General features: G+C 36.3%; 2 protein-coding genes across 4 annotated transcripts in view; one reads left to right on the plus strand and one right to left on the minus strand.

Annotated features, from left to right (window-relative positions):
- The window catches only part of LOC114652196 (guanine nucleotide-binding protein G(q) subunit alpha), a 634,881-nt gene that overhangs the window by 566,128 nt on the left and 42,907 nt on the right, over positions 1 to 25,846 (plus strand). The window lies entirely within an intron of this gene.
- vps13a (vacuolar protein sorting 13 homolog A) overlaps positions 1 to 25,846 on the minus strand; it is a 285,577-nt gene that overhangs the window by 48,735 nt on the left and 210,996 nt on the right. For both annotated transcript variants that reach the window (XM_028802445.2, XM_028802446.2), the window contains exons 50-57: positions 23,192 to 23,338; positions 22,541 to 22,669; positions 18,861 to 18,994; positions 10,016 to 10,142; positions 9,033 to 9,253; positions 3,631 to 3,784; positions 3,379 to 3,525; positions 2,899 to 2,980 (exon numbers count right to left, since the gene is read on the minus strand). In XM_028802445.2, the coding sequence (XP_028658278.1) occupies positions 2,899 to 2,980; positions 3,379 to 3,525; positions 3,631 to 3,784; positions 9,033 to 9,253; positions 10,016 to 10,142; positions 18,861 to 18,994; positions 22,541 to 22,669; positions 23,192 to 23,338 (1,141 nt within the window). The remainder of the gene's footprint in view (positions 1 to 2,898; positions 2,981 to 3,378; positions 3,526 to 3,630; positions 3,785 to 9,032; positions 9,254 to 10,015; positions 10,143 to 18,860; positions 18,995 to 22,540; positions 22,670 to 23,191; positions 23,339 to 25,846) is intronic.

Here is a 25,846-nt window from a genome sequence, read left to right on the forward strand (position 1 = left end):
AATTTTGGAAAAGTACAAATCCACATTGGCAAAAGAACAAGCTCTGTACACTTGTGACGTGCTTAAAGGGAACATTAAAATACTACTCCATGACACCTGAGATCAGGTATTGGGGGTAGGGGTATGTGGCGGTTTAGTGGGTTGTGGAATGAAAATGAAAATATGCTTCCCATTAGTAATTCGAGAAGAGACTGACAGCTGGCTACCAGGGGCTTATGTCACGGTTCCAGACTACAAGGAGTTAGTCATTTCAGATGCTGCATTTGAGATGTGTCTCTTTAAGGGATATGCAGAAATTGGTGCTGCAGGAACACTGGTGTTTTACTAGAAGGAATTTTTGCCTGGTGTCACTGAATATTAGAAAGGTGTCTTTCCAAGTGTAAAGACCATCTGGAGGTGCATACTGTGATATTAATTGATAAAGTCTAACCATGGATGCTGATGGAAGATTAGGGGAGTTAGGCTGAATCCTTTTAACAAAGTCTATGACTTAAATCTAGAAATATGATGTATTAAAGGAATTCTATAACTGAGAAAACTTTGACAAAAGATAGCAAATATTTTGTCTATTATATAAAGATCTCTGAAGGTCTAAATACACAATGACTTCCATAAGTGAAATAACAGTATTTCTCCTAGCATTGAAATTAGTGGGTGGGCCACATAGTAATATTGATCGCCCAAAAAATAATCCAAAATCTGAGGCACCCAAATTTGAAGCAAACTAAATTAATGTATTGAATTTAATTTTTAAGGGAAGGAAACTTTGAGGGGCGGCACGGTAGCGCTGCTGCCTCGCAGTAAGGAGACCTGGGTTCGCTTCCCGGGTCCTCCCTGCGTGGAGTTGGCATGTTCTCCCCGTGTTTGCGTGGGTTTCCTCCGGGTCCTCCGGTTTCCTCCCACAGTCCAAAGACATGCAGGTTAGGTGCATTGGTGATCCTAAATTGTCCTTAGTGTGTGCTTGGTGTGTGGGTGTGTCCTGTGGTGGGCTGGTGCCCTGCCTGGGGTTTGTTTCCTGCCTTGCACCCTGTGTTGGCTGGGATTGGCTCCAGCAGACCCCTGTGACCCTGTAGTTAGGATATAGCAGGTTGGATAATTGATGGATGGATGGATACTGTGACCGAGTTGTCTGTTATTTAGTTACTTTTGCTTTGTGTCCCTTTTCATACCCTGGCTTTCTTTACATCAAATTGCTGTAAAAATCACCATCACTTTGCTTTACACATTTCATATAAGTCTTGGAATCTCTGAGAAATATGAGGTGTTTTAACAAGTGCAGTCCTTAAATGTGATACCTTCCTTATTAAACTCATTTCAATTTTGATGCATTTATCTAACAATGGGGAATAACATGATGTTCCTTGTCCTCAAGGCAAAAACATTACAGCAACTTTACCCTCTTTAAAAAAAAGTCACATAATGCAAAGGAAACAACAACATCTTGACTTCCTACATATATACAACAAGTTAGGAAACGTCATTTAATTGTATACTTTTATCATCTATGGATGCCTTTTGTGATTGTGATTTAAATGAAAATTTGTAAAACGACTTTTTTGCATTGTTTATGTATCTATTGTCACTATTATTTAATTATTTATCAGTGCCATTAAATTTTTGTCTCAAACAAGAGATTGTTTGTCCATAGAAGAGCTGGAGATCTCTTCGTGGATGAGCATCTGCAGCACACAGAGAAACACGGCAGGTTTACTTGTAGTTATAGGATTTCTGCAAACTGAGACAAGTTGTTGATGTTGTCAGAATCCTCAATGCTGAGAACTACAAGCAGATTGCAGTACCATCATGGAGGCAATTTCATTCTGCAGAAGGACAATGACCCCAAAAATGTGGCCTAGGTCAAAAGAACTTTCTTCTGGAAAAATGAAAAACAAGGATTTATGTAAAAGGGATTACAAAAAGTGAGAGAGACAGCCAAACTCTGCAGAACTGTGGCAATTTTCCTAAGCTGCTTGGGAAAAAAATACTAGCCGATTTTATTTTTGTAAAATTGCGTAATAGTATACCTAAAGGAACTGATGCAGATTTAAAGGCAAAAGCTTTTCACACCAAGTATTGATTTGATTTTTACTGTTTACTGCTCTGTATAGTACATTTTTATTATTTAGAATTGTTTTGTTTCATTATTTTTGAAACCATCTTCACTATACAGGAATTTTTGTACATGTCTACGACTTTTGTACAGTACTACACAACAGAAAGATCTAAATTTTATGTAATGATCCCAAATACAACAACAGCATTTACTTCTGAGATACAGAAGAAATTCTGTATACATTTTTAAAGTTGAGGAATACTCCAAAGGGAACAGCTACTCTAAATGCATTGCTCTCTTTTCTTAAGCTTTGTAACTTCCAAGATAATGTGCTGGAACATCCATCTGCACTCACTTTTAATGAAAATAATCCTCAGGTATAATAAGGCATTTCTATGATGTCAGTACTATATCTTTGAGTCTTTCCTATTATGATCTTTGACAATCCTTTCATTTTTGCACTTCAGCGACGCCTTCTGTCTAAAATAAGAAATACGGATAACATACCTACACATTGAAACAAATAATACTTGTTGATTCTTGTTAGCTTGAATGGAGCTCATTAATTGCCTAATTCTATTTTAAATAACAGTAAAGAGTAGCAGTTTTAGTTTAGTTCTCTAATTGTTCTATAAGGCTTTAAGGAAAAAACACTCATAAAAAGGGACAAGCGTGGACAATATTTACCAGTATTTACAGAAAAGTACATCAGACAATTTAATGTATGACCATAAGTAGCTCTATCATGACGCTAAAAACTAACTTAAGTTCAACTTATTAATTTTTGCGAACATGATCATCTTAGATAAGAATAATACTGGTCAGTCACTGTAGTTTTTACTAACCTGAATCCATTGTGACAGACTTTGGAGGTTTTACAGGAAAAAATACAAATGGAAAGATAGCACCAGGAAGCTGATTTTGGATCTGTGAATTCAAAAATAAATGAAAAAGTTTTGGGTAAAAATCTGTTCTGCAACTATAAATACTCAGTTTGAACCATACAGCAATTAACGTGTGCATGTGTACCTGTCATTAATATTTCAGTAGTATACAAACTATTTCATGATTTACATATGTCAAATAATTGTAGAAGTATTATTTTTAGACCAGAAAGACATTATCATTTACTGTACTTTTTTTTTTTTTTTTTAAACTTAGAATGTTTGTTGTTTTTATTTTTCGAATATAACAAAGTGGAAAAGTAAGGACAGACATATTCCTTCAAGATGAATGAACCAGGAAACTATGTTTTACGTTAAGGTACTTTCAAAGAGGTTTTTCCAAACAAAATACTGTACTACAGCAGGCAGAGAAATACCTACCTGTATCCTATAAAGCTGAATTCTGTAGGACTTCTGCCGTGCCGAAACACTGTACTCCACTTTTAAAGCTGGTAAGAAGTTCCTTCTGATTGGTGCTTCATTGGGGAGAAACATTTTCATTTCTGAGCCAGTAGGTGTCAAAAATACCTATGATTAAAAGGAAAAAAACACCAAAAATAAAAAAAAAGAAATGTTGTTATTAAAGGGAAGAAAAAAAAAAAGAAAAAAAAAAAGATAAACATTAATTCTAACCTGGAAATCTGGTGCAAGATCAATAATTGAATCACTCACAGGACCAGACTCTATATATCGCCTAAATTCTGCTTCAAGTAATTCTGAGTGCTTGATGCTCATAGGTTTCCATCTTGATTTTGGCTTTGGTTTGGTTTCCCACACAATATCCGAGCTGTCAAGTAATGAATTCTGTTATGTAATAATACAGTATAAAAAAAGAGAAAATGCTTTTGTTTATATAAGATTAGATTCACTGGCTTTTTGGATTAATAACTGCATGTATTCCTCAGTAAGTGTAGTCAGTAATATCATCCTTTGGCAATAACCTACAATGGTAAACTGAAAATTATCTTCACTTTTGTCATACTTTTGTTTGGGTTGGCTGTACAGCTTTCCCCGTCCTACATGTTTAAATCTGGTGTGTCTGTGGTCACAGCAGTAAAGTTTCAACCTTAATTGGTCATCTAGTTGTTTTCTAGGAGTAATCTTGGCCACTCCATTCTCCTAAGGGCAGTTATCAGTGATCTGCTTTTTATGGGCTGAAGGTATGCCAGAAGCTAAGATCATAGCTGATTTGTCAGAATCATGGTACAGGTTTGCTCAACATTATCGTCTATAATGGACTTGGATGGGTGCCCTGTTTCTTCTTCGTGCTTAACACTTGTTTGATTATGTTTGAAGTACTCATTCCATTCGTAAACACCATTGGAAAATATTTTCTCCATGTTATACAGAAATTGTTCTATGGATTTCAGCCCCTGGTATGTGTATATGATTTGCCAATCTCATAAACCCATATTTTATTCACAATAGAACTTAGAAAATATATACAATGTTGAAAGTGAGACATTTTACTATTTAATGAAAAATATTAGCTCATTTTGAATTTGATGGCAGCAACACATCTCAAAAAAGTTGGAGCAGGGGCAATAAAAGGCAGGAAAAGTAAGTGGTACTAAAAAGGAACAGCTGGAGGAACCTTCTGCAACGAATTAGGTTAATTGGCAACAGGTCAGTAACATGACTGGGCATAAAAAGAGCATCTTAGGGAGACAGAGTCTCTCAGAAGTAACGATAGACAGAGGTCTTGCAAAAAATTGCATCTACACATTGTGGAACAATTGCAGAATATTATTCTGCAACATTAAAACTGCAAAGACTTCGAATATCTCCATCTACAGTACATCATCAAAAGATTCTGAGAATCTGGAAAAATCTCTGTGTGGAAGGGATAAGGCCGAATATTAATACTGCACTGAAAACAGGCATGACTCTGTCATGGAAATCACTGCATGGGCTCAGGAGGACTTCCAGACATCATGGTCTGTGAACACAGTTCGTTGTGCCATTCACAAATGCAGGATAAAGCTCTATCATGCAAAGAAGAAGCCAAATGTGAACATGATCCTGAAACACCGTTGTCAAGGCAAAGTGGAAAACTGCTTTGTGGTCAGACGAATTGAAATTTGAAATTCATTTTGGAAAACATTGACACTATGTCCTTCAGACTAAAGAGCTGAGGGACCATCTGGGTCGTTATAAGTGCTCAATTCAAAAGCCTGTATCTCTGGTGGTATGGGGATGCATTAGTGCCTATGGAATTGGCAGCTTGCACATCTGGAAAGGCACCATCAGTGCTGAAACGTATATACAGGTTTTAAAGCAACATATGCTCCTACCCAGATGACTTTTTTTTTTTTTTTTCAGGGAAAACCTTGCAAATTTCAGCAAGACGATACTAAAATGCATACTACATCTATTACAACAGCATGACTTCAAAGTAGAAGAGTCCGGGTGCTGAACTGGCCTGCCTGCAGTCCAGCCCTTTCACCAAATGAAAACATTTTTCCACATCATGAAACAGAAAATATGATAAAAAAGACCCAGGACTGTTAAGCAGCTAGAACCATCTATTAGACAAGAAGGGGACAACACTCCTCTCCCAAAAGTCCAGCAACTGGTCTCCTCAGTTCCTAGACGTTTACGGACTGTTGTTAAAAGAGAGACCTGTTGCTGCCATCAAATTCAAAATGACCCAATTCTTTTCTTAAAATGGTACATTTTCTCATTTTAAACATTTGATATGTTTTCAATTTTCTACTGTTCTATATTCTATTTTTTGGAATTGGGGTTGTGATTATACAAGTATATATAATATGCCAAGCATCTTACTTGTACTGTAACTCTTTGCATAATGCATAAAAACTGTTATCTTCCTTATCATAAGACAGCCATATTTTCAAGGTCAAAATATGAGTCTTTAAAATAAAATAAAAAAGAAGGCATTGTATTTTGGAGTAGAATTAAACAACAAAACAGAAGGAAACACCAACAGAAGAAGCTCCAACAACAGACATAATTATCCTCAAAGATTTAAAACACATATCTGTATTGAGGACTGCCACTGACTTTTACAGAGTGAGGTTCAATCCATGGATATTTTTTTACAACATGTTTATTAACTACTGTGCTTTAGCTAGCCTGTCAGATTCAATGGCAGATTACACAACAAATAGATACTACCTACAGGTTAAATAACAACTGAATTTCTAAAACTAAGAAATAATCACTTATTAGTAATTAAAGCTTGCTTCATCACACTATCAAACTTTGTTTAAAACAAAAACTTCACATTACAACAAAACAGCACAATTTGTAAAATAAGAAAACAATTCTAAATATTAAAGAAAAAGTGCCACAGTTTTAAAATGAGTTGCTTAAAATGCTTAAAGAAAAAATGACACTCTTTCTTCACACAATTACATATTAATACAAAAAATCAGAACTGCATAAAAGCATAGAAAGAGGTACTACATGAAAAAAATATTTGTAAAAATTACAAAAAGAAAGCATATTTATATTGTGAAAATATAATGTGAAAGTTGTTATCATTGCTGCCTCATTGCTCCAAGAGACTGACATTTGATTCGGAAGAAGCACCCACACTCAACTACCCAGAGAAAACTAATGCAACATGTAAAATACATACCATCAGCAATTAAACCAGTACATTACATAGCTTTATTAGTGCTTCTAGCATAGCAATTTCATACTGAAAAAAAACATTTTATTTAAATATACTAATAAAAATTTGTGCCAATGTTTACAACTACCTGCCATGCTGTTTCTTCCTGTTATTGTGTTGTATCACTTTTTTCACTTGTCATTCATCCAGACCATGGAACTACATGTTAGAGCTACAGAGAATCCATGGCATCAAAGGTGATGGACACAGAACCAGACCCTATTTATGATCATACAACTATAATGCATAGCAGCAGCATGTAATGTGCCGTGATTTAAGGTCTCCCGGATGATATGGGCTGCTGGAAATTTATGGGCTAACACAATACAAAGAGCCACGCATTGTAATGTTAAGACAGAGGACTCTATATACCATGAGCAAGACATTTACATAATAGATAGATAGATAGATAGATAGATAGATAGATAGATAGATAGATAGATAGATAGATAGATAGATAGATACTTTATTAATCCCAATGGGAAATTCATGCATCTAATCAAAAAATTACGTTAAACTTAAAAAGATTGAAAAAAATGTTTACTTAAAAATAATTGGAAGGCTAACATATTCATGTTTAATATGTCAGGGTGGAGAAGGAGGGCTGTTGTATACAGGATGAGTATCGCTAATTCGAGATCCCAAAATCTGAAATGTTTTGAGCACTGAAATGACGTCACAGGTTGAAAATTCCACACTAGGGGTCTCTTTTATTAAAGTTCTGCTTGGATTCAAGCATGAAAATATGCATAGTCCAAAACGTGGATGAAAATAAAATATGCACAAATTCATAATGGATTTATTACATCAAACATGGCAGCTTAGAGGTCTGCAAAGCACTATCAATATGATCTATGATCCCAAGGTAGGGGGAGGGGGGGTGTTGGTGGTGCGCTATAGGGGAAAGGTGGTCCTACAAAGCATTAAGCTGCATGAGGGGTTGACATATGATCAAATACTGAAGGGTACCCAGTGAAGCTCTGAGTGTTGTTAAGCAAGGAAACACAGTCAACAAGCTTTGTCCCATGTGACATAAGATAATAACACCTGGGAGACAGTGCAAAGGGCCTGTGTGGACAAGCAGCCACACAGCTTTGAGAGAACATAGGTTGTAGCACTTCTCTTCTGCTTTCTGGGTGTAAGGCAAAAGGTGCCAGTATCAGCAACTATCACCTGGCACAAGTAATGAGATGATTGTTGTTACAATGATTCATATAGGCAATTTGAAAAACTGAAGGTTCAGCTAGCTACCTTATCAAGTCTCTAACCACCACGTACATCTGCCAAAGTTACTTTGCCTCAAAATAAATGAATAATGGGATGACTTTGGCCACTGAGTTATAATATTTGTCAGTCTCATCTTAGCATCACAGATGCCTTATACATTGAAGGAATTTCACTGCTTATGGTTAACAAAAGCAGCTTCATTCCCTTATTGCAATAACAGTTCAGTAAATTTCTCCTGTTATGTTAGGAAAACCCAACATTTCTGAAAATTGCCTTTTTATGTTGGCAATTTTGTTACACTGGCAGAAACACGTTATGTTGTATGTATGTGCACCAGCACCATACGAAAACTGAATGTAGTGGCTCGTTGGTTGGTTAATGTCTTCCAGTAACATGAATGAGTGAAGCTTGGCTGAGATATTCCTAACCAGATGGTTCCCTAAGAAGTAAAAACATGTAGCCAATAAAAGCTCTTCAGTGCAAATATGCAGAATTGGCCTTCTTAAAAGAAAAATAGTCTGTACATCATATTTATCACTTGGAGTCACGTCAATGCACACTATAATAATGGATAAGTGATATGAATTATAATGTGCATCATTTGGGTGGTTTTGCTGCATTTACTTACTTGATCAAGGGTGTCCCAAAGATATCTCATTATGTATATGCAAATATTCAAAAATCTGAAAATATCTGAAATTTGAAATACATCTGGTCCGATGGCATGTTGGATTAGGGATACTCAATCTGTACTAGTCTTCTGATACTGCAGTAACTCAATATGATTTATTCAAAGATAGAGCTAAAATGCACTACAACTTTCTATTCATTTATTTCTGCAACCTGATTCTCTATTGCAGTTTGTAGTGAGCATGGGGTACAGGAAAAGACCTAATTTTGCAAACGGCTCTAGTTAATTTTAAAGAATATTAATGCTCAATATTGGACCCTTTTATGCTGGGTCGGTTCAGTTTACATGCGTTTTTTATCCTCATATACAGCTGGCTAGCAAACAGCAGGAAATGAAAGTGCCTTAAGAAAACCCAAGTTAGTGAAGCAACAATATATGCATTCAAAATATAGAACAATTGGAAGGGAAGAATACAGTGTAAATTAGAACAAAATTTATGTGATAACAAAGTTAATATCTCTAAGTAGCAATGATTACCTTGTTATGCCAATGAAGGAGACTTCTTGCTTGCAATTGTTATTAACTAAAGAAATTCCTATATTTTGTAATGATATTACAACATCTAGTTCGGCAAGTTGTGCTTTTTCACTGTCACAGATAAGTCTGTATACTTGAATATCTTCTGTGAACAATGCAACCCGCTGAAGTCCTTCATAAAATGATACAAGATAAATATTGCTTTGTTCCAAGAAATTATCCTAAAAAAAATAAAGAAATTTAAATTATAATTTTATGTTAGTTTGGTAGTCCTGAAATACTTTCAGGTGAGTGGAAAACCTTCTTTGGCATTTTTCCAGTGTTACTGTAAATATACAAATAGAAAAACGTACTGAATACCACCAGGTATTACCACATAAAATTCAACAAATTCAGCAACACGGAAATGACCAAATTAGGACAAATCTCATAGAAAATGAAACAGCAGAAATAATTTGAAATAAAAAAGCTACTGTGTTCTTAAGTATACATTTTTGCTTAATACTTAAATTTGTTTTTACAACCAAAACACATTTAGAGGCCAATTATCAGCATTTTTATGCTAAATAAGTCACTACAATCTGTACTTCAATTATCCAAGACTGCATTATTGAAAGCTGCAAGAAAATACCATACCTTTCATGAGACAGAAATTTACCATTAAATGAATTGCCCAAGCAATACTACAAATATATTTCTAGTTTCATCAATTATTTATTACTCCATTTTCATAACTACTTCTCTAGGAATCTCTTTGCAATCTATATCTGTTTTCTTAGATTACATTTCAACTTTTTACTCCGTATGTTTAAATAAAAGGTAATTATTATTGGAATATGCCACTAAGTATTGCTAGACACACTTCAATATTCAAGCATACTGAATATATGACTTTACAATTTTCATTTATCAAGTAACCATTCAGCTGCTTTATATAAGTCACATTGCATTTAATAGTGAATAATAACGACAAATCTGCATACTTGTTCAGGATGTAATTCTCCTGTTATTTTTCCACATTTCCATTTTAATATTCTGGATTTAGTTGGGTTTGTCCAGGTGTAATAAACTGCTTTACCAGGATGTAATTCCAGTTTCTCTTTTTCTTTGCTGCAGGAAACAGATTTGCAAAATCATGAATAATATGTCAACACAATTTCAAATAAAATTATCAACATGGGAAAAAAAAATCATATACTCCATCTATGGTGACTGGAGGTTATAAATGGGCAGAAAGAAAGAACAAGCCTTGGAATGGGGATGGCCCAATGTGGTCATATAATCCAGAAAAACAAATTATATTGGACTAAAGATATAAAGTGTCTATTCCCACACCTTCCAAACACACTTTTTCCAATGCAAGAAGCCAGAACATACCCACAGAAATAAATGCAAGGAATAAATGAACCCTGGACAGTACACCAACCCATTTTAGGGCTTATGAACTCCCATATACGCTCGAACACATTCATTTAGAGAAATTACAGTTAATTGTTATGGGAGCAAAACAATGTACCTGGTACAAAAACTAGGGGACATGGGGAGAATATGGAACCCACCACATCAACAGTGACCTGGGCTGGAGCTGAACCATGAGATAACAATGCTAACTACAAGCGGTGCTAACAAATTTTGTTTATATTCATTACCTAACTCATTATTTAGTATTAATTCCATCCAACTGTGTTACAAAATTTGTTTAAATACAATTTACTATACTGAAAGACTCTTGTTTCTTCTATTGTTCTGCTGATGTCTTAAAAGCATTAACTCCATCCAAATGAAAAAAGAAAATTTGGCATAAAGTAAAATCTGTGTTGCCTCTGCAGTTTTTTTTCATATTTTAGGTTCTATGCCAAATATTGCTCCTTGGTACTATAATTTCAGCAAGGGTACTTTAAAATGCCACTGGTTGAGAGTAGAGGCCAATATATTCATTACTGTTACCCTTTTGCTAATAAGAAAAGTAATAAAAATTACACATATTTATCAATAAAAATGTCAGGCATTATGCTACTGTGTTGGAGGGAAGCATGCTTTGTGGAAGGTAGCCACAACTTTTACCCAGCCAGTACGCCCAGAGTGTGGAAGGACCGGGTGAGAGAGTATTTTTGAAACAGTTTCTCCCCTGGGCTGACAGAAGGCAGCCCCCTTGGTTTCCAACAGGGCCAGGGGGCGCATGGACCTTTCCAGGGCCTTATTTGGCCACACGTCTGCCACACCCAAAAGTGTGGCCAGAAGAAGCTTGTTGGGCACCCGGAGTTCTTCCAGATTGGGCGCTATAAAAGGCGCCAGTTCTCAACATTCAGGGGCCAGAGTCAGGAGGAAGAGGACAAAGCCTGAGGAGGAGTGAAGGGAGAAGGATTAGCGGCAAGAAGGGACTGTGTGTTGCGGTGTTGGTGTTTTGTGCACTTTAAAAACTGTAAATAAACCCGGGTGTTGTACTGAACCTATATCCTGCCTCTATGTGTCGGGGGTTAGGGTGGTTGTATGCACCCTGGTGGATTGACAGCTTGTAACTAGTGATGAACAAGCCTCACTGACTTTGCTTTGCCTCAAGTTTGCCGAAAATGTGGAAATGTTTGAGAATTTCAGCAGACTGTGCAAAATGCATTGAAGTCAATGAGGAAGGAGAAACTGAATTAGCTTTGAATAGATTATAATTGTACAATGGTCTTTTAAGTGTCCCTGAGGGCTAGGGAAGCATCATTGTAGCCTCAAATGTGAACTGAGCTGTAAAGCATCAGTGCTAACCACTGTGCCTCACCTGACTCATAGTGCCTCCATTGCAATGACCTCTACACTTCGTTCCCAAATTGAGCCATAAGTCAGAGCATGACTGTATAAATGTTTCTGCTGCATATACAGTAAGTTAGCAGCTTCCAGTTAGACATGTGGAAATGATAAAATATGAATTCTGTTTCTACTGGTAACCCCACCTGCAGTAAAAAGCAAAGATTTTCAGCTACTGTATGTTAATATGCCAGCTAGACTATGGTAGAAAAATGTATATTAGCATAACATTTTCAAACCTGCTTAATTCAAATCAGGCTCATTGGAAAGCTAGAGACTCTCTTGACAGCAACAAGTGCAAGGTAGCAATCAAACTATTAAGGGTGCTATCCCACTGCAGTACACGTTCATGCACATACTGCACCAACATTCACAGGGCCAATTTGGAGCAGTTATCTAACATAATATGCATGTGAGGGTAAATACCATAGCCAATTAGTCAGTTATGTTTTTTCACTTTTTCTTTTTTCTTTATTTTTGATTTTATTGATTTTATTAAAATCAAATAACATTCTATTCAAATAAGTCAAGTTTTACAAGAGAATCTGCTTCCTCAATTTAAATGCTTATTCTAAAATGTTATTGATTAGACCCTGCCAGGTTTTGAAAAAGTTTTGTACAAATCCTATAAGTGAGAATTTGATTTTTTTCCAATTTCAAGTAGTATTAACATCATTTATCCACTGATTTAAAATAGGAGAGTTAGGATTATTCCAGTTTAGCAAGACAAGCTACGTGCCAACAGTATAGTAAAGTCAATTACAGTTTGTCCTTCTCCCCTTTTTTTTAAAATTAATTTTATTGTAATCATTCCGTACAAATAGATCAATTTTTACAAAAAAATAGGATTGAAAACAAATCAAACCCCACCCCTGAGAATGAGAGCATGGCCAAAGGAGTAATACTTAAGGCTTGTAAACATGCCTAAATTATTGAGTTGTCTTTCTCCACTTTAAGCCCATCTGGAAGTAAACCAAACACAGCTGTTAATGGGTTAGGAGGGATTGTGACTCCCAGGCTGTATGAATTGCATTTAAAGATTTTGGTCCAGAATGATGTTAATTTGGTGCACACCCAAAACATGTGGCCCAGTGAGGCTAGAACTTGACTGCAACATTCACAGGTTGGATCTTGCCCTGGAAATATTTTGGACAATTTTAAGCGAGACAGATTTGAGTTGAATAATTGTGTGCTCTGCGCATATGGAGTTCGAGTGAATTCTGTGCATTGCTACCTTCCACTCCTTTTCTGAAATGTTGAGTGAGAGATCCTTTTCCCACTGTACTCTTGGAACTTTGAAAGGGAGGGACTTTAAAATGGTTTTATATATTAAGGAAATGCTGTCTAGAGTCCTCAAGACTGATCAATATTTTTTCTGGCATAGAGGTAGGTGGGAGGTGTGGAAAACTGGGCAGGTTCTGTTTAACAAAGTTTCTAATCTGAAGTATAATTGTTCGTAGGATGCAAAGACATTGTCTGTGTACAGATCTCTAAGTGATTTAATCTCGAATGTTTTGCAGACATTAAAAACTGCACACATTTGAGAGGGAAAAAGGTGTTTCTCATGCAGAGGTGCCATAGATAAAAGCTTCTCCATATTAAAATACCGTATTTTTCACTCCATAAGACACACTTTTTTTTCCCCAAAAGAAGAGTGGAAATGTCTGTGCATCTTATGGAGCGAATATTGCGTCAGAGACCGTGATGTGTATTACCTGACAAAAGTTGACCTCCAGGGGTAGACGGCGACAATCAGCTGTTAATGGCGACAAAACTCACCATTACATTACAGGCATTCCCCCTCTGCTTGGGGAAATTTTAGACTCATTGACTCGGCACCTAATCCTTGCATGTGTGTGAGTTACGAAATGTAAACAAAGGCAAGATGGCATTGACATCTCATGAGGGAGCGAAGCGAATGCAGAAAACAAAATACCCAGCAGACGATGTTTTGCGCATTATCGCTGAGTCGGACTCTGATTTTTCAGAACCTGATTATGTTGAGAGTGATCAGGAGATCGAACAAGAGAGTGAGGAACTGGCATCAGCTGATCGAACACCAACCGATGGCACCCCAGCTGAGCGCATTCGCGCAGCCGGTGCACCTACAGCAAGGTTCATGTGGGAGGAATACCCAGACATTGATCCATGGGAGCTAAACTGGCTACCGGACTCCACAAGACAAGGCTTGCTGTTGGACTTGACAGATTACCAGCTGCTGGACTACTTCAGGCTGTTCTGTCCTGAGGCTGCCTTTCAGTTACTGTCAGACGAGACAAACAGGTATGCAGAGCAATTTTTTGAATCGTGGGCCGCGCTTGCACTGCATTCTCGTTTTTCAAAGTGGAAACCCACAACAAAAGACGAGATGAAGGGCTTTGTGGCATTACAAATAGAGAAGGGACTAGACTGGCAATATAACTTCAGGGAGCATTGGTCCAAACGTGCTTTGTCCCCTGGTGGCTTTGGACAGGTTATGCCACGTGATAGGTATGTGCTCCTGCAAAGTGATTGTGAGCAACTGAGCTTCATAAATTCTGACACTAGCGATGAGGAGTTCTGAAGAGTGCGTGAACCTTAAAGTCTCTCCTCATTTGTTAATGACAGTGATGATGGTTCTGAATACCACTGTTGACTTTACATGGTTGAAATATTATTCTGCTATATTAGTACACCATTTGGTTCAGAATATTTTTTTTCTTGTTTTACTCCTCTAAACCTAGGTGCATCTAATGGTCAGGTGCGTCTTAAGAAGCGAAAAATACGGTACTTCCTACATTGGTTCCATATTCTGAGTGAGTGAAGCACAAGTCAATTGTTAGTATATTGGCGATGACTTGTATGTATTATGGGAAAAAAGCAAGAAATATAAAGAAGTACTGCAGGATTTTATTTCTATTGCAGACCAAGCCTATGTATGTTCATCTATTTGTGTCCATGTCCACGTTTTTATAGCTTGTAAATTTGCTGCCCAGTAATAAAACTGAAAGTTAGGTAGAGCCATGCCACCTTCCGCCTTAGGTCTTTGTAGGGTAACCCTTTGAATACGTGGATGTTTTGAATTCCAAAAAAAAAAGAGGTTATGGCTGAATCTAATTTCTTAAAAAATTATTTATTAATGTATATTGGAATGTTTTGAAATAAAAAAGAAGCTTAGGAAGGATATTCATCTTAACAATGCTAATTCTTCTAGCTAAAGTGAGATGAAGGGTTCACCATCTATGTAAGTCTTGCTTAATTCTTTCCATACAGATGGCAAAATTTTGTTGACAAAGAGCTGTATGTTTACTTGTGATGTTTAGCCCTAGGTATTTAAACTGATCTGCGATGATAAAAGGGAAGGTGTCCAATCAAATATTGTGTGCTTGAGAATCCACTGGAAAGAGTACACTTTTATTTAAATTAATTCTGAGACCAGAAATCTTTTGAAATTCTGTTTATGCTGTTAGGACTGCAGGCACAGTATTTTGTGGATCTGATATATACAGTACCATATCATCTGTATATAGAGTAATTTTCTGTTCAAGTCCTTCTCTGATAATCCTCTTTATCTTGTAAGCATTTCGACAATGAACTGCCAGTGGCTTAATGGCGACTGCAAAAAGCAGAGGTGAAAAGGGGCATCCTTGTCTGGTATCATGTTCTACTTTAAAGTAGTCTGAATTACTGTTGTTAATACAAACTGATGCTTCTGGACTGGTATACAGTAATTTGATCCATGCTCAAATGTTCAGACGAAACCCAAATTTCTCCAATGTAGTGAAAAGGTAGTTCCATTTAACCATTTCAATCCAACAACAATCATATCTCCGGGGTGTTTCACATTGTGGGTGAATATATTACATTAAACAGGCATCGAAGATTGGAAGCTAAGAGTCTGCCTTAACAAATCCAGTTTGATATTGTGATATTAACTAAGTGAGCACTTTCTCCATCCCTCTAGCTAGGACTTTGGAGAGTATCTTAATGTTATTATTCAGAAGTGAAATTGGTCCATATGATGTACATTGTAATAAGTCCTTGTTTTGTTTTGGAAAGACAGTAATTAATGCTTAGCGAAAAGTTTGAAGCAGAATTTTATTGTCTCTAGCTTCTGTAAATGTTGCTAATAAAAGGGGAGCTAGCTGAGTTGAGATTTTTTTTTTTTTAATAAAATTCAGCAGGATAGCCATCAGGGCCTGCTGTTTTCCTACTCTGAAGTGAGTTTACAGCATCTAGTACAGTAATCCCTCCTCGATCGTGGGGGTTGCGTTCCAGAACCCCCCGTGAAAGGTGAAAATCCACGAAGTAGAAACCATATGTTTATATGTTTATTTTTATATTGTCATGCTTGGGTCATAGATTTGCACAGAAACACAGGAAGTTGTAGAGAGACAGGAACTTTATTCAAACACTGCAAACAAACATTTGTCTCTTTTTCAAAAGTTTAAACTGTGCTCCATGACAAGACAGAGATGACAGTTCCGTCTCACAATTAAAAGAATGCAAACATATCTTCCTCTTCAAAGGAGTGCGCATCATGAGCAGAGAATGTAAGAGAGAGAGAGAGAAAAGCAAACAAATCAATAGGGATGTTTGGCTTTTAAGTATGCAAAGCACCGCGGCACAAAGCAGTTGCAATGACGGCAGCAGCTCACACCCCCTCCGTCAGGAGCAGAGAATGTCAGAGAGAGAGAGAGAGAGAGAGAGAGAGAGAGAGAGACAGATAAAAACAAACAATCAAAAATCAATACGTGCCCTTCGAGCTTTTAAGTATGCGAAGCACCGTGCAGCATGTCGCTTCACAAAGCAGCTGCACAGAAGGGACTAACGTGAAGGTAATCTTTCAGCATTTTTAGACGAGCGTCCGTATCGTCTAGGTGTGCGAACAGCCCCCCTGCTCACACCCCCTCCGTCAGGAGCAGAGAATGTCAGAGCAAGAGAGAGAGAGAGAAAAGTAAGTTGGGTAGCTTCTCAGCCATCTGCCAATAGCATTCCTTGTATGAAATCAACTGGGCAAACCAACTGAGGAAGCATGTACCAGAAATTAAAAGACCCATTGTCTGCAGAAATCCACGAACCAGCAAAAAATCCGCGATATATATTTAAATATGCTTACATATAAAATCCGCGATAGAGTGAAGCCGCGAAAGTCGAAGCGTGATATAGCGAGGGATTACTGTAATTCTGATTGTGCCAGAGGTTTATCCAATTCCTCTGCACTGAGAGTATATATTTGTGGTATCTGTAATGCACCCAGAAATGCATTAGATTGTGTCTTGTCTTCTTTAAACTCCACAAAATATAAGGACTTATAGTAGTCTCTAAATGTGTGCATTATATTTTTATTGTCAATTATTTTTTCTCCGTTTGTGTTGGTAATTGCTGGGATTGCATTGCAAACTTCTTGCTTGTGGATTTGTTGAGCTAAGATCTTATTATTTTTAGCTTTCTCTCCATGTTCATAGTAATGATGTCTTGATTTAAAAATGAGTTGTTCAGTTTCTTTAGTTGTTAAGAGGCTGAGTTTTGAATGCAGAGTCTGCGTTTTCCTATGAAGTGCTTCACTTGGACACCTGGCATGATCTTGATCTATTCTAGTAATTTCGCTGATTAGCTCCAATACCTTCCTGGTTTCCAATTTATTTCTGTGGTAACGAAATGAGATAATCTGTCCTCTTAAGAAAGCCTTTAGGGTTTCCCAGAGACTTCCTGCAGAAACCTCTGAAGATGTATTTGTCTTTAAAAAAAATTGATTTGTTTGGATATAAATTCTGTACAGTTCCCGCCTGTTAATAAAAGTGGGTTAAGATGCCATCTGCGAGATGAGTATGTGGGGCATAGTGATTTTAGCTCCATGATCAGAGAAGCGTGGTCGGAGACAACAATAGCTACCTATCTAGGTCTGGATTTAAAACACAATTAATGTCCCCAGCCATTATAATTTTATGAGTTTTCACATTGGGAATGGATGCAAATACATTTTGGATGAAGTCCCTATCATCGACATTGGGTGCATAAATATTTATCAAAAACACTTTACAGTTAAATATGACAATCACACATCTCCCTCAGGATCAGATATTACATCTGATACTACAAATTAGACTGTTCTATGTATAAGAATTCCCACACCTCTAGTGTTCTTTGTAAGCCTGGAATGGAATTTTGGCCAGTCCAGTCTCTGCGCAGCCGAAACTGATCCTTGCTTAATAAGTGGGTCTCCTGTAAAAATACTATTTTAGCATTTAGACCTGTTAGGTGAGAGAATACCTTCTCTTTAATTCGTGATTCAGACCTTTAACATTCCAGCTAACAAAGTTAACTATCCGGTCATAGAGACATTGTTTCTGAACTTTTGTTCTCATTTTGTAGCCTTAACTGAAAATAAGACAGCTTTGACCTTAATTGCCATGAAGCCTATTGTTATGTTGGCACTTATAATTATAAGGATTAAAAGGATAGATTAGAGAAAAAAGCCAAGCAAAATGACACCTTTTATTGGCTAACTAAAAAGATTACAATATGCAAGCTTTCGAGGCAACTCAGGCCCCTTCTTCAGGCAAGATGTAATCAAGATCAAGATGCCAGGGAAACCCAGTGAATGGTGTTAAAAAGTAGCCCTGGATAAGCATAGTAAGCCCTAATACAATAATCATTTTTCACTTTTTCATTTCATATTTACTGTGACATTTTTTTTACCTGAGCATATTATTTCTCCTTCACAAAGGGGGTTATATCTGTTCAGGTTAATAAAATTAAGCTCAGGTAAGCATTTAACGCAAAGTACATTTTTTTGCATCTTGCTATTCTTTATTTATATCCCATTACTTAATTAACTTTGATTAATTAATTGATTGATGTAATTTCCTATGCAAATACATTAAGTTATTATAAGAAAAAGAAAAAATAACTTTCCTCAATCACTAATGAAAAAGTGGTCTTATGCAAAGAATTTCAAAACACAGTTGCAATATCAATTAGAATGTGGTTGGAAAATAAATGAAATATAACACATTACATACACTGAAAATTTGAAATTAAATTACTTCTTACCTCTGATAATATTCAATGATTTCTGATTTTGTTTGATTAATAATTAGAAAAGGAGCAGCACCATCATGGTAATCACTGAATCTGATAACTGAAGAATGCTCATTCACATCGACATCCACAATGACACCTCCAAACTGCATAGAATAAGTCATAAATATTTTTTTCTCATTAAAAGTATGCAAACTTCATGGGTATATTTAAACATTAAAAGTATGCAAACTTCATGGGTATATTTAAGCAAATCATGAATTTTTCAGTCCATATTACAGCCATAGCAAATGATTCTGAGTTAAATTTATAAATAAGCAGCAAACTCTAGGCATATCCAAATTTTAAAGAAAATGTAAGCATTAGGATTAGTGTTACATTTTCAACTTAACTTTTCCTTTTTTGACTTGCAACACACTGCAGTTGATAAAACTGAAGATAATTGCTGATAAAGGTCTTCTCTTTCACCTAGCACATTTTTGGTATACAGAGACAGTGTAGTGGGGTAAGGGAAAAGGGATAACAATAACATTCAGACTTGGCAGCGAAAAAACAGCAAAATCTTACATGTAAAGTCTGGGTTGGACTCATCTCTCATGTTTCACATCCAGCACCCACATGCTTCTATAAAGCTGTCGTAATTGCTGTTCTTTTACAAGGCAAAGTCTATTGACAGAAACCCTTTGATTATTAAATCTTGAAACATGCTCTAAGAAAAGTTTTTGAGGAATGCATCTTACTACTGGTATTATAGATGACAAGCTAGTTTAAATGTGAAAGAGTAGTATGGACTGGAAACATTTTAATGTGGCCATATAGTGGCTATTAAAGGATGTTAAGACTGGTTACTTAATTTCAGTTTTAGTTTAATTAGATCACTTTCAAAAGTAAATGAATGTTTTCAATTTTTATTACAACATATGCAACATTACTTGAAACAATAAAATATTAGTGGACACAAACCGTTTATTCTTGAAAATACTGATTTAGGGGGAAAATGTAAAGTTTAAATATTAATAAAAGTTCACAGAATATCATAAATACGGATATATATTTTTCTAAATGTTGTACAATATTGTGAGTAGAATTGCATTTAAAATAAACTACTTATGTTTTATCAAGCTATATGAACCCATTTAAAGTTAACTGTAGCATTCTGCTATTTTTCTTCATATTGTTAAGTCCCTTAAATCAAAGTATTCAAAATCCAAAAATTTTGCACACATCTAGTACTTATCTACAGTGCATCCGGAAAGTATTCACATCGCATCACTTTTTCCACATTTTGTTATGTTTCGGCTTTATTCCAAAATGGATTAAATTCATTTTTTTCCTCAGAATTCTACACACAACACCCCATAATGACAACTCAGCTCAGGTGCATCCTGTTTCCCCTGATCATCCTTGAGACGTTTCTGCAGCTTAATTGGAGTCCACCTGTGGTAAATTCAGTTGATTGGACATGATTTGGAAAGGCACACACCTGTCTATATAAGGTCCCACAGTTGACAGTTAATGTCAGAGCACAAACCAAGCATGAAGTCAAAGCAATTGTCTGTAGACCTCCGAGACAGGATTGTCTCGAGGCACATATCTGGGGAAGGTTACAGAAAAATTTCTGCTGCTTTGAAGGTCCCAATGAGCACAGTGGCCTCCATCATCCATAAGTGGAAGAAGTTCAAAACTACCAGGACTCTTCCTAGAGCTGGCCAGCCATCTAAACTGAGCGATCGGGGGAGAAGGGCCTTAGTCAGGGAGGTGACCAAGAACCCGATGGTCACTCTGTCAGAGCTCCAGAGGTCCTCTATGGAGAGAGAAGGACAACCATCTCTGCAGCAATCCACCAATCAGGCCTGTATGGTAGAGTGGCCAGACGGAAGCCTCTCCTTAATAAAAGGCACATGGCAGCCCGCCTGGAGTTTGCCAAGAGGCACCTGAAGGACTCTCAGACCATGAGAAAGAAAATTCTCTGGTCTGATGAGACAAAGATTGAACTCTTTGGTGTGAATGCCAGGCGTCACGTTTGGAGGAAACCTGGCACCGACCCTACAGTGAAGCATGGTGGTGGCAGCATCATGCTGTGGGGATGTTTTTCAGCGGCAGGAACTGGGAGACTAGTCAGGATAAAGGGAAAGATGACTGCAGCAATATACAGAGACATCCTGGATGAAAACCTGCTCCAGAGCGCTCTTGACCTCAGACTGGGGTGACGGTTCATCTTTCAGCAGGACAATAACCCTAAGCGCACAGCCAAGATATCAAAGGAGTGGCTTCAGGACAACTCTGTGAATGTCCTTGAGTGGCCCAGCCAGAGCCCAGACTTGAATCTGATTGAACATCTCTGGAGAGATCTTAAAATGGCTGTGCACCGACGCTTCCCATCCAACCTGATGGAGCTTGAGAGGTGCTGCAAAGAGGAATGGGCGAAACTGGCCAAGGATAGGTGTGCCAAGCTTGTGGCATCATATTCAAAAAGACTTGAGGCTGTAATTGCTGCCAAACGTGAATCGACAAAGTATTGAGCAAAGGCTGTGAATACTTATGTACATGTGATTTCTCAGTTTTTTTTATTTTTAATAAATTTGCAAAAACCTCAAGTAAACTTTTTTTACGTTGTCATTATGCGGTGTTGTTTGCAGAATTCTGAAGAAAAAAATGAATTTAATCCATTTTGGAATAAGGCTGTAACATAACAAAAGGTGGAAAAAGTGATGCGCTGAATACTTTCTGGATGCACTGTAATAACTAATTAACTAATGGATGATGCTCATGTGCAAAATTCTGTGCTGTTGGAATTAAACATGTACAGGGCTGCAAAATGCCATAGAGATGTACAGTAACTGTTTTGAATAAGACCTTTGAAGACTCTTTGAGATGTTTTTCAGAAAAGGAATGTGAAATCTTGTAAGTTTAATAAAAGAGCTAAATGAAAAACAAATTGCTAGAAGAGAAAGTGTCTCAATGTAATTTCAGAGTAATTAGTGTTAAGATGGTATGTGCATTTACTGACAGGATTTTTTTTAGAATATAGACAGCAACAGTAGAAATAGAACTCTTGGTCTAATTCTTAGTGTACGTTAATAATCATACAAGGTTTAGAAAAGAAATGTTTGGGAGATGTGGTGTATCTGTTTTCTATGTAACTTGACATTACTTTTTCCTGCCATATATTTTTGATTCTTTAGGAACTTGGCCATTAGATAAGCCTAGCTATTGCTATCATTTGTATGAGGGGTGTGATCAAAAGATTTGTATCTCAGAGATTTTTGAAAGTTCTGTGATCTTGGATCTCTCCATCAATATGAATTAGAACTGAGAACTGACCTGCTGTTTTCCAACTTGGATAAGTACTTTGTCTCCACAGACATTTTCATATTTTTAAGTGGGAATAGTCACAAGGACTGAGAAGTTAAAGAGGTCTGTGATTCTGCAGATACTGCATTAAGTGGATTGCACACAAGAAGGGTTTGTTGTAGAGCATATTTAATCAACAAACTATAGTTTTTAGAAACCTAAAAAGTGTACAGATTGACCTTGAAAGTAATTTATAAATCATTGCTTCGCTTGACAGAAAAGCTCATTTTTTGGATTAAACTTTGGCTTTCACTTTAATTATGTTTTTATTGCCATGTATCCTCCATAACTTACTCCTATGCTTCATTATGTTTAATTTACTATACATTATTACATACCTTGTTGTCCAAATGCAGTAGATGACCATTTTCTTGTTTACAAAAGTCTATCATTTGAGATGGCATCTCACATCCCAAAATTTTTATCATAAGTTTCTTTGAATCTTTCTCAGGCCAAAAGGGTACAGACTAAAATTGTAAGGGAAAAAAACATTAAAAATACTTTATTTATTTTACTTATTTATTATTATGCATACATTCAGAAATATTCTGGAAGAGGCTGGACTCATTTCAGAGTGCACTTGACTGTTTATGTATTTGCCATGTGACTGACTGTTGTCTGATTTGTGACAAGCACTTATGTTCTTCTCACTGGCCCATCATCATCACCCCAAACTGAAAAAGCAGCTACAGCATATCAACAACGTAGCAGCATTATTTATCAGCACACTAATAATTATATTTCTAAAGCTAGTTAAAGATTAATTTATGGTATACTTTTACATCTTGTAACAATATTACATTATGTACTGACAGTTTTATACATATTTATTATATTTACAAAATGTATTTCAAATAAATTGTCAATTGAGAATCATGTACTTCATTAGTATTCCATCACACTGTATCTAGATTCAAATAATCACAGTTAAAAAAGATTATAAAAAACAAAACACATAAAAAGTGGTAATACTTTATAGATATACTTACATTATTTGATGTAACTGATGTCCAATTTTCTTTCCCTTCTTCTGAGACTTCAATGTGCAATTGTGTTCTGTTAACCAGCATATAAAATGGTATGAAGGTTACAATTCTAGTCAAGCTAAAGCTGCTGGCATCTATTTTTACGCCCACCTTTGAAAATCACATAAAAATATTGTATTAAATGTAAAGCAAAAATTTGTTGCCTACTGATTAATTTTAAAAAAAATAACATCAAATATTATAAAGATCAAGGAGACACTTGTGGTTCAGAAATTACGCATAACCTTTTTTGACTTGTACTCCAAAAAGCATACAATATACTCCACTATTTTAACATCCTTCTATACTCATGCAAGTAAGAGTTTCCCTGTACTCTGCACACATGACAATACTACTACTACTCCTGTTAATTCTCCTCCTCCTCTGCCTACCTATACTATACTATACTAGCACAACAATTTTGTATGGGTACATCTGCAGAATTTTAACAACTGTAGGTTATTTGGTAATACATCTTTCTGTCATCTTTAAACTTAACTAAGGTGTTGGTTACATATTTATACAAATGATTTTATATAAACAATAAAGAACACTCAACACAAGGCTACAGGGCCCTTCCTGTGACCTCAACCATATTTGAAAAAGTGGTAGCACTGCTGCCTCGCAATAAGGAGACCTGGGTTCGCTTCCCAGGTCCTCCCTGTGTGGAGTTTGCATGTTCTCCCAGTGTCTTTGTGGGTTTCCTCCAGGTACTCCGTTTTCCTCCCACAGTCCAAAGGCATGCAGGTTAGGTGCATTGGCAATCCGAAATTGTCCCTAGTGTGTGCTTGGTGTGTGGAAGTGTGTGTGTGCCCTGCGGTGGGCTGGCACCCTGCCTGGGGTTTGTTTCCTGCCTTGCGCCCTGTGTTGGCTGGGATTGGCTGCAGAGGACCTCTGTAACCCTGTAGTTAGGATATAGCAGGTTGGATAATGACTGACTGACTAAAATACTGTACATGTATTATGACCTGTGAGTAGCATGGTAATGAATCAAGAGTTATATCTTTCCTCTTTTATAAAAGTCAGGGAAAGAGAGCAAAATTTACTAAGATGATAGAGACTGGCAAACCCTGATGTCGGTGAAGCAGGTAAGTTGTTGAATACATATAATGGAAACTTGAAAATAAATAGAGGAAATATAAAACAAGAACGTTTGGAAAAGATGTTTTTTGAGTTGACTGTATCTTTGAGATACAGCTATTACAAAATTATTAAATTATAAAAAAAACATGTTCCCGTCTTTAATATTTCATTATCACTACTATAAGAAAATATACCAGGTTTTGAATTCTGTATGGAAAACGTGTATGTATTTGTTTATATAGTGCTGATCTATAATCTTTATGGTGTTCTAAGAACATATCAAGATATAGCAAATATCGAATTTTGGGTTTAAAATTATCACAACTTAGGTCCATGTCACCTGAATGTAAATTGTTGTCTACCAATATTTTCTGTTTTAGACAGCTGGGTCTATAGACTGTCATTTGAAGTTAGTTTAATTAATTTTCGTGTAATAAACACTAAGCTACCTGGTCCACAGTTACCTGAAGAGGCTATCTCAGATTTTTATATACTGGGATGGTGTTTGCTTAGTTTCAACTACAGACTTCCCTTAATTTACAAAGCTAATCTGTCTGTGAAAATCCCTTTAATAAGGTGAGGTTTTGCAACATTAACATGTTGTACTGTTCTCATCGTTTGAACCAGAAACTAAACAGCAGCTAAACTCTACTTAAAAAAAAAAACAAAAAAAAAAAACTTCATTGTGTCAGAGATAGCACCTTGCTCCAATTTTATTTCGATTTTATGAAGTTAGAGTGAAACTGGAAAGAAGCAAATTACAAATAATAACCTATTTAAAATAAACAATTTAACTTTGCTAAATATTTATCCAAGTAAGTTAAAATAATACTTATAGGCTTTGCCTCACCGGGACTAATAAACACTGCTTTTTCGTGAAGCTTGCTGTCTAACTACAGACTTCCTGTAATTCTGTTTCCACTTTCTTACAACTATTTACATGAATATTCATAAAGTTATATTAACATTCCTTCGAATAATAAACAGCTATTCTGTGAGGCAGACAATAATAATATTTTAAGTCTTTCCCGGACCCACAAACATCCCATATTTTTCTTCAATTAATACTGAAATACAAAATAATATACAGAATTTTTTTTAGTTTAAAAATAGCATTAGTCATCAAAACAAAACTCTAATAAGACATTGTCCTTGATTAAATACTTCTTAATAAGGTTGTTATTCTGTATCTTAACAATTTTCACAATAGAGGAAATGGCCTGTTATTCTTCTTTGGCTCTTTTTCAACTTTTTAATTATGTTTTGGGGCTATAATGCTTAGAATAATGTGAGAAGACATGAGTACCCCACATGACATGTGGAGTAAAATCATAGCACATGAACGCACAAGTGCACCCTGCTACTGCCTGTGGATCTAGTTTGGTGGACTGCCATGAGGACAGTTTGCCAAAGCAGTAAGAATAAGTGAAAATGTGATTGTGTGTCACAAAAATCCTATACCACCTCAAACATCCACCCACATTCTGATACACAGGCCTCAGTGAGGTGTACTTGGAGTAAATAAGAAAAAGATCA

The sequence above is a fragment of the Erpetoichthys calabaricus genome, chromosome 5 (assembly GCF_900747795.2).
Source record: "Erpetoichthys calabaricus chromosome 5, fErpCal1.3, whole genome shotgun sequence".
Classification (NCBI taxonomy): Eukaryota; Metazoa; Chordata; class Cladistia; order Polypteriformes; family Polypteridae; genus Erpetoichthys; species Erpetoichthys calabaricus.